This window comes from Caenorhabditis briggsae (assembly GCF_000004555.2).
Source record: "Caenorhabditis briggsae complete genome, chrII, whole genome shotgun sequence".
In the NCBI taxonomy this organism is placed as follows: Eukaryota; Metazoa; Nematoda; class Chromadorea; order Rhabditida; family Rhabditidae; genus Caenorhabditis; species Caenorhabditis briggsae.
Window position 1 is genome coordinate 9,621,347 of NC_013486.2, and position 10,150 is coordinate 9,631,496.

Genomic DNA, 10,150 nt, shown 5'->3' on the forward strand with positions numbered 1-10,150 from the left:
GTGTGCGTGTGTATGTGCTCACGAGGGAAGGATAAAACAATTGGGACATAGGACGACGAAGTGAAGGAGAAGAAGAATGAGAAGATGTGGTTGCGGACGACGAGGTGTGTTTTCTCCAACCAAAATGAAGAAGACCAGGCGAAGACGCCGAGTCCAGAGGAGTAAGAAAAGACCCAAATTGCAAAATTTTTTGTGGCAATTGCATGTAACTGGATAGATTTTTTTATATTGTTGGGTGCAATTCGAAAAACACTAAGTGAAAAAAAGTAGAGATCTGGACTAGAAGACATAAAAGACAGGAAAAGTTATTTTGAAGGAGAAGTTCTAAAAAAGTATTATGGAACAATCTGAAAAACTAAACTAAAAAAGATAATGATCACAGCATTGATATCCTAGAAAGGCGATGCGACTGTTGTGGAAAAGCACGCTTCGGGACCCTTTCCAGGTCGTACCATCACATCGAACGAGCTGGCGTCATTCCGAGAAGTTTCAGACCTTCGGCAAGGACATTTCGCACGGCAGAGAAGAGGAGAAGGCGTGGAACGGCGATCTGGATTTCGAAGCATTCGATTTTGAAATTCTTATTCAACATACCTCATCTCGTTGATCTTTAACTCGCAATTGTTTTTGAACACTTCCAGCTGCTGCTGCCACATGAATCAACTGAACCGTCAGCTGACAAGCTTCCAACTTCTGAGCACTCAATTCAACTGATTCTTCAAGATCTTTTAATAATCTCATCAATCTTTTTACATCGTCATTTGTATCGTCAACGGGAAACTTGGTGCATGAATCTACTAGAGGTAGAAGGTGTTGATTTTTGTCTTCAATCGATGACAGTCGACTATGTTTCATCTGAAATTCTGTTATCACTGATTTTCATTTATCATCCCATTACGACGCACCTGTAGAGCCAATGCGTTGTTTTGATTCAATGCAAATGCGTTTTGAAAGGAAAACTCGTATTCCGAATTACGCGCTCTTTTCAGTTCGTTGAATACGATTGTAGAGATGGATAAGACATCTGCGATCTGAAAATTTAAGGTTGACCTGGAAAATGAGATCTTCTTCAACGATATTCTTCCTACATCTTCTTCAACGGACGGATCCATGCAGAAAGTTTTCGACGATTTCATAAACTGTAACGCTAGTTCTCTTCCTCGTTCGACGATCTCTCCGACAGCTTCTGTTCTTCCATTTCTCGTGGATAACCCTCGCACCCTTCCGTACTGAACGTGTTCGATTTTCTCAGCAAGATCCGACCGCCCGAGCTTCTCCAGAACTACTTTAAGAGCATTGAAATGCGGCCGCTGGGCACGATCCACAACATACAAGTATCGATCAGCTTGAAACGTGGCATCTCGATGAAGAATCGCTGCAATTTCTCTGGTTAAATAGAGACTCGACATGTCGCTTTTTCGTAGAATTGCATAGTTGACTCCATCGAGTTTCTTCTTCTCCGTCTCTCCGTCTTTAAGTCTAATTATGGTTCTGCCATCCAAGTCTTCTGTGAATCCTTTGTCAATTAGCTCTTGGGCGTATTGATGGGCTTTTCGTACTTGACTCGATTCACACAGCCATCTGTATAGAAAATGAACGTTCTGACTGTTTAAAGAATAACTCACTCATCGAACTTCACATCAAATGTGTTATAGAATCCAGTGAGATGTTCCTTTGATATTTGCCTTATTTGGCTCCATAGTTTCATGTTTTCATCATTCTCATAATTACCCTCCGTCACTGCTTTTTCCATTGAAACGAACGTTTCGTAAACTTTGGCTCTGAACTCCTCATCTAGTTTCATGTTTTTGTTTGCAACCACATAGCAATCTGTCAGCTGCTTAATCTTTTCTACTTCAGAAAGTGAGTTCCAGTACTGGTCGGATGGCTTCATTTGAGGCCAGAACGCAGCGATCATCGCGAATTGAGTACCCCAGTCGCCCAAATAGTTCACAGATGTCACTTGATTACCCATCACTCTGTTCACCTGGTAATGAGAATTCTATGGGATTGTCAGATAAATTAGCACCAAACCTGATCAACATATCTTCCAATCAATGTCGAACGCAGGTTTCCAATGTGAAACTGCTTGGCGATGTTGGGGGAAGAGAAATCGACGACGATTCGCTTAGACGGCCCTAAAACAAAACTTAAACCCGAAATTTGTATTTGTAACTCTACGAACCTCCCTTGTACTTATTTTCAACAAGGCGCGTGAAAGAACCCGTCTGTCGAAGCCTCTGCAACGCTTGAACGCACACCTCCCCGCTCATCTAAAAATGAGATCAATGTGCTTTCCAGCTGAAAACCGACTTCCAAGGAGATAAACGAGAAAGACGCAGTGACGATTCACACAAAAGCTGAGGAGAGATTAGTATAGTAAGTCGCTATATTATATCACATCTTTATTTCGACAGGGTACAGGAAGTGCAATCGTTTCCAGAACATGGTAAAAGAGAGTGGATGGGACAGCAAAGAGACTCGTATCACAGATTGGAACTTTGTAAGATTCGTGTGTGTGTGAAAAAGATAATAACGAGGAAAAATCGAGAGAGAAATAGGGGGATAAATAATAGATAACATATGAACTATGTGGGTCGAGAAAGAGGAAGCATATGAGCAAAATATCTCAAAAAACGTCGAAGAGAAGAGCACCACACGCTGTTGTTGTGTTCATAGAAAATGTGAAATCCGCGTGTTCACAGCTATACATACACATGAAAAATGAGAAAGTAGGGGCAAATTGAATAAGATAGAGTTTGATTAGGCTTCGAGAAGATGCTCCTGATCATCTTGGTTGTATTCGATGAGCTCCGAATCACCTCCGCAGATGCATAACCAGAAACGGGCACAAGTAGCGTGAGAGCTGAGGTTGGGGAGAATGTTGCGACGGAACCATGGTCCGATAAGGACGTCGTTGTAGATGAGGGTTCCGAGAATAAGCATGGCGAATCCGGAGAGCTGAAAATGAGGAGAATGAATTATTTGGATCATACGTTAAGTAACAAACCTGAATGGCGATGAACTGCTCGCCGAAGAGTGGAATAGATACAACCCAGATGACAAGTGTACGGATCGAGTCCAAAACCATTCTAGTGGTAGCTGACAATTCCTTGGTGACAGAGACTCCGGCGAAGTTGAAGAAGGCGATGGAGATAACAGTTCCAAGAAGAGCCAACGCGATGGTAGGCTCCTCTTTAATCTCTTGCCAAGCATAGAACACATCCTCAAGTCGTCCCTCTGGGTTGGTCGAGAACGTTTTTGGCACATGGATGTAGTAGAATGGAACCATAAGAATCGACAAAGTGATCATTCCGAACAACCCCTCCAATCCGACAGCGAAGAGAGCTGGCACATCGTACTTTGTAAGATACTTTTGCTCGTAGACCATTTGAATAGCGACGATAATCTGAGCCATAACGATAAGAAGATTTCCGGTAATGATGGCGTTCTTGTCATCAAGTGGGTTGCTGTCGTAGTAGATATCAGTGACTCCGACAATCACAAGTCCAAGCATAACGAAGAGCATTCCGAACCACTTGAATGGTTTGATCTGAGCGTTGAGCATGCCGACAGAGAGAAGTCCGGTGAAGATGATGACAGCTCCACGGAGCATCTGGAAGCTCGAAGCCGTGGTCAGGTTGAGTCCAATGTACATGATGGATGTTCCAAGAATATCGCACAGTGCTGGTGGGAAGAAAAGGAATGGATTGAATGGCGGCAAAGTTGGCTTCTCCTCGGTGGTAATCTCGGTGATGCTTCCGTTTTCACCTGGAATATCAGAACGGATTCATTCAAATAGTTAATCAAAACTCACCTTGAATGTTGGCGCGATTCCAAATGTATCTTTTATATCCGAAGACCAGGAAAAATACAACGAGGCAAAGGAACTCTCCGAAAAACATGCACGTCGCTTGAAGGAAGGGATGGTTGAATGGAACGCCGTCGGCCTTGATGCTGTCTGCCCATTTGGCACAAATGGTGTTGAGTGATCCGGTGATCACCATCATCACAGAGATGATGACAGCAAACGCCACCATCTTGTCTGAAAATTACAGGGGTTTGAAAATTCAACGGAAAAAGACAAATAATTCAAATCAGCATAACATTTAGAAGGAGTTCGTGTAAATAAACAATAAGTCAAACTCAGTCACTCAACAGCCAGGATGAGGAGAAGAGTAAGAGAGACAGAGAGACGAGGCAAGCAGAGTGGGTCACGATGGATGCTGTTGTTATGAAATAAAAGATTTTTCGCCGGAATGTCCATACGAACAGATGGCTATTGGAATTGAAAGCAATATGAAGAAGAATTGGTTCCAAAATGAATCGAAAGCTGTGGAACAATAGAGGCGTGTCACTGAATTTTTTGAGAGATGCTGACTCGCACAGCAACCAGGAAGAAATAGACGACATGAGGGGTTTTTAATAGAGATAGAGAAATAGGCATAGAGAAAACAGTGTTTTCAAATGGCTATGAGTCACTAACGAATAGGAAGAAAAATATAACAATTCCTCAATTGAAAATTTCAACGAATTTCATATAAAAATCGTACTAATTAGCAAGAAAAGAAATGAATCGAGTAGGAGAAAAGTTATCACAGGTCGATAATGATAACCGCCTAATCGAGGGGTCAGTGTCGAAGAAGCGAGGCAAGGCACCGCAAGCGATAAGGCTGCGCTTTATGTAAAAACTTGGAAAAGCAGAGTGGCCAATGAGTGATGGTTTGATTTTGTGACCGGTTGTATAGGTGGAGTGAACGCTAGTGAGATAACCTCAAGGGCACCTCTCGAGGTCGAATAGCAACCTAATTGCAGTTCGATTTTTCAAAAAAAAAACTGGATAAAAACAAAGCTGCCGGAAAAACTTAATGAAGCCCGCCGGCGCAAAAACAAAGAAAATAAAAATAGTGGGCGGTGCTTGCAGGAAAACCGTGCGCAGAAATCAGCAGATTTTTTGCCGAGCAACGCCCACTGTTTTAAATTATAATTCCCTGACAATCCTGAATTATTTAGCGGTCCAATTGAAACAACCAAGCGCGCCCTAATGAGAATATGGGAAAGGCGCTCGAATTTGAGACTGAAACTTGCAGATGGGAGTCTAATCCGGCTGGAAAATAAAGCATTTCTGTAGTAAAAATCAATATTTGCGAATTGAGATGCAAAAGGACGCTGTCAAAAACGGCTGAAGGCGTTAGAGGAAACGAGAGGAAATAGGGAAGAGTAGGAAAAGAGGAAGAGAATAAAGTGAAAATACCAAGCTAGTCGACTCGATTAGAAATGTGTGTTTAATGAAATAGGAGATTACTCGGAGAATTTCCAGAAAACTTCTTATCGGAGTGTGTAGAGGTGGAGTTTTCGGAGAGAATATGAAAACTGATAACAATTTGAAATGGTTAAAAGAAGAAAAATGAGTGTTGAGAGTATTTTTGGTTGACGAGTTTCTTCTCAGAAAGGTAAATATTTAGAGGGAAAATGGTAGCGATGTATGAGCTGTAGAGGTAGCAGAGTATTGCGATTAGACACTTTTTTTTGATTCTGGAATTCTAGAAGAAAATCGTAAACTTGGAAAAATGAGTTTTTTTTTCTCTCGTAAGATGACGCCTCAAATGTTCGGATTTTCGGAACATTTCGAATTTGAAAATTTGAAATTCCGCAATCTTCGGAATTTTTAACAATCAAAATTTAAAGTAAAAATCTCAGTTTTCCATCAGAAAAGCGCAAAAAGGGCTCCGGGACGTTTCGTAGCGAGACGATTCGCAGCTGAGTCATTTCGCAGCTAGGACGTTTCGCAGCGCGCTTTTCGCAGCTGAGACGTTTCGCAGCCGCGCGTTTCGCAGCTAGGACGTTTCGCAGCCACAATTGTCTTAAAGCAAGGAATCGCAGATTTAAAGCATCTTTTTCTTGTATTTTCTTGCTCAATTATCTGTTATTTTACATTCTCTATAGCCTTCATCAACTTCGAGACATCAGTTTTCTAACAGCTAAATATAAGAAACGCACATAATCAAATTTTTTCAGTTTTTTTTTTGCAAGAAAATACAAGAAAAAACTGCATTAAATCTGCGATTCCTTGCTTTAAGACAATTGTGGCTGCGAAACGTCCCCGCTGCGAAACGCGCGGCTGCGAAACGTCCTAGCTGCGAAACGTCTCAGCTGCGAATCGTCTCGCTACGAAACGTCCCGGAGCAGCAAAAAGTTGGTGAAAAATTGACAAACAGATTTCGGTAACACAACAAAAACTTTCACAGTATTCCGCTCGAGACCCGAAAGAAAACTTTTTTACGTACGGCTTTGTCATACGGTAGTTCAAAAATTTCTAATTCTGAAAAAAGCGGAAAAATTCCCGTCCGAATTTCATTCCGAAAATATAAGAATTCTGTTCCGAAGATCCCTGGTGCAGAGTGATTTAGAGCTACACAATAAATCCATGATCGAATCAAACATCGAATTCGCGAAGTTTTCAGGAACACTAATGGAATTTTGTTTTTATTCTATCCAATTGACACATGATTGTTATGACTCACAAACCAAAAAAATCATTGTCCCATGGGAAACTGAGAAAAATTAATGATGGGGAAAATAATTCGGAAGATACAACAATTTGAGGGGCGCAAAAATTTAAATAAATACATGATAGAAAAGAAATAATTTAAAAAACAACCGGTAATTCTGAAAAATTCAAATGTTTCGATCATCTGAGTATTAGAAAAGTTTATAATAACTGTGCAGATCTAGTTTTGAAAACACTTCCAGAAGTTATTCTCTTTCATCTGGAGCCTGCGCCAAGGCTGGCAGCAATATTTAGAAAGGAGTGAAAGAGTCCCTGGAACAACCAGATAATTTTAAATGGAAGTCCCAACTCAAATTGTTACTTAAGGAACTTTCGGAGGAATCTCTTCCGCCTTGATGCGGATTTCATGATTGCGATAAGAACAATACATATTTGGCACCTAGTGTTCAGAACCCTTCTGATTCAGTAGTTACTTTTGGACTACCCTAAGACCTGTCACGAGTTAAGAGGCCCTTCTATTACCACGGCCTCGCGGAAGGGAACCTTGATTTGAAAATTAACGGCCGTGTATTACAGACTTTACGGTAGTTGTTCTTTTAATCAAATTAAAGCTAGCTATGGTAATCCCTCCCTTCACTTTCAAAAGCTCAAAATTTTTCCACTTGAGCATTATTAATATTTTTCAGAGTTCCTTCTTTTGTTTTCTGCAACCCAACAAAGGTATTTATTCTCGAAATAGTTCCATTCATGCTCTCTACCTTTTTTTCCTTTCAGACCCCCACCACAATCAACCAAAAGCCATCACATTCAGCTTCCCTTTTCCATTGTCCTCGCTTTTTCAACCAAAATAAACTTGGTGCTCTTTCCATGACTCTCCACCAACTTTTTTTCCTCCTTGTAAGAAAAACCTTCTTGCGTCTTTCTGTCCCAATAAATTATCCCAATTTGTCAAGAAGGTCGGCTTTTTCGAGTTGGTTCGTCTCTCCCCATGGGACGACCTCTATTCTATACAATCGAGTGTAAAAAATGAGCCATTTTCTCTTCCGGAGGGCATCGGACCTCCCAAAGTGGGTGCCCAGTTGGCTCAGTTGATTTTTTTGCCAACCTCCAAGGATACGGTAGTTTGCTCTTGAACCTTTGAAATTTTTTTGCGAGATATCCTTTCTTAACCTTTTTTCTCAGACAGCCATTATAGAAGTTAGACATCTGGATTATTATTTTTTTGAAAATGAGAAATTAGTTATAATTTACTGCGTATCTGATTTCATCAACAATTTTCTAAAAGTCCCTATATCTTCAAGAAAAAATGGAACATAGTAATTCATAAACTAAACTAAACGAATTCCTTTCTTAAAAATGACCACCTTGTCGGAAAATTAGCCAGTGCTCGTCAGTCATTTCCTGTCAAAGTGCTGCCAATTTCCATATTTGATATCCGTCCTTCGCTCCCTATTTCCTCTCATCTCCTCTTTCCTTCTTTTTCCGCTTCTCCGTAATTATGACGAATCGACAAGGTCACTTTACGAGCGAGCCTTTCCGCCTAGCGTCCCTCATTCTTCGAAAAACTTTTAAAGAAAAAAAGAAGGTGGATCTGTAAGGACCAAAACGAGCAGAAAAGTGCAACAAAATTGAATTTGTTTTGAGGAGAGTGGGGACCCTTTTCCCGTATTTTCTATTTTTCTTCATCATCCTTCCGCAACAACTCCATCATCACCAATTGTTACGGCGGAAAAGTGCGCGAAGGTCCAGGAGAAGCTGCTTCTTCTTCTTTTTCTTCTTTTCCTTCAGTCTACTTCTTCCTTCCAACGTGCATTTCGTATCGTTTTACCGGTTGAAGATAGTGTGAGACGAAGAGACGCAGACAAATGAAAGGACCATCTCGAATTGCACTCAAGAGGCGCTCGAGAAACGGAAATCCGTGGAATTTGGTCTGAACCTAATTGGTTTCCTTCTCTCCCAAAACTCAAGAAAGTTGACTTTCACTCTTTTCATTGAGGATGAGTTTCAAGTGTGTGAGCAGCATCGATTCTTGCCTTTCGTGGTCATCCTCAAACACAATAATTATAAACAAAATATCGTTTTGAAACCACCAGTCAACCAGCCTCTTACACCCAAAATTATACGTTTTTCCAAGTTCCCAATGTGTCGAATTCATAGAAACTGGGCTGGCAGAGCTCTATTATTTAAAGCAGATATGTTTTGAAATATATAGGTGAGCTGGCTGTTCATGGTAAGTTACATTTGTAGGATTGTAACCTGTTAGAAAAAAATTTTTTAAGCCAACATTGCAAAAAAGAACGGTAGCTATAGAGCATAAAAGTACCGTTTGCTTTAATTGAAACTCAACCAAACTGTCAACTTTGAGCTCAATAATCTCAATTCCTGTGAAAGATATCAAAAAGTGGTCAACTGATAAAATATTTATCATAATATCAGCTACATTTTATTAGTTGACCACTTTTTGATATCTCTCACAGAAATCGAGATAAACAATCTCAAAGTTGACGGTTGCGCTTCTATTTGAGAAAATACGGTACTTGGAGTACCAGTGCTCAGTATATGAACTACAAACTCCAGATTATTTCAGTGGCTTATAAAAACCGTAATCCACAAAACCCTTTAAGAGTTCGTATGTCTCTCTGATCCACTTTACAGTTCCAGCCACGAGAATACTTCCTTCGCCATCTCCTCGAACAAGTTCCCTTCACTACCTTTCTTTACAACTTTCCAAACCAATTCACACCTACGACTTCTTCAGAGTATCAAAGTAAGATGACATTCTCTACAACATCTACTTTTCATTCTGCATAATGATATCCCTTTTTTTCTCCCGTCATCTCCTTTTACGTCATCATCAAATCGTTTTCAATGCGGGCGCATCTTTTGGTTTCTTTCATTAAGTTAGTGCGTATCCAGGGGGTCTGCCAGAAATAACGAAAAAAAAAACAGGAAAAATGAAATTTTACGCTGAACAGAGCAACAGAGTCTTGTGTTTCTTGTTTTTCTGGTTTTTCCTTCACTAATTTTGTTCCGCTTCTTGTTATTTTTCAAATTCTGTTCTTCTCCTGAACATCGAACAATCGGACGATATTTTGTACCGTAGTGATGATTCATACACATCTCAAAAGAAAATCAAATATATACTTTCATTGACAAGAGCCTATTGAAATCACGAAACTTTAAATTATCGAATTACGTTTTAACGAAAATTGGACCTTCCATATACCGTATTTCCACTAATAGAGTTAAAACTTTTGTGATATCTTACAATTGAACCGAGATAATTGAGCTCAAATTTGGTGGTTCAACTGAAGGTACTACGGTATTAAACCTCCTACAAGAGCATTCTGTAGTTCCCAAACATTTAGGCGCGTGGTAGTTAGATAACAAAACATCATTTTTCAAATGACGTTTTTCTGTCCTGAAGGTGGTTGTTGATCGTTTTATGATTATTGAACACCCTCGTTCTGACCATTACAAAATCATTTCGATAACCATAAAAAAGCACAAAAAAGAACATTCTTTTACATTATATCAAAGGGTTTCCCCTGTTTTGTTTTTTCACTTCCATGGAAAAAGAAATCCCAATGATTTTATTCTGGTACAAAAAATCTGACCGTGGACTAGAAAAACCGGTGG

At 40.1% G+C, this 10,150-nt stretch overlaps 2 protein-coding genes across 2 annotated transcripts; both read right to left on the reverse strand.

Moving 5' to 3' along the window:
• Positions 1-454: 454 nt before the first annotated feature.
• Cbr-rars-2 lies at positions 455-2,273 on the reverse strand (the record flags this gene model as incomplete). Its single annotated transcript, XM_002630816.1, has 7 exons — positions 455-550; positions 595-855; positions 906-1,031; positions 1,089-1,581; positions 1,626-1,987; positions 2,035-2,138; positions 2,186-2,273. The coding sequence occupies 7 exons, from the start codon at positions 2,271-2,273 to the stop codon at positions 455-457; spliced, it is 1,530 nt and encodes a 509-aa protein (XP_002630862.1).
• A 490-nt stretch (positions 2,274-2,763) lies between these two features.
• Positions 2,764-4,040, reverse strand: CBG02576 (the record flags this gene model as incomplete). The annotated part of the gene is made up of 3 exons (XM_002630815.1): positions 2,764-2,961; positions 3,011-3,771; positions 3,818-4,040. 3 exons carry the CDS (start codon positions 4,038-4,040, stop codon positions 2,764-2,766), a joined length of 1,182 nt encoding a protein of 393 aa, XP_002630861.1.
• Positions 4,041-10,150: the final 6,110 nt, after the last annotated feature.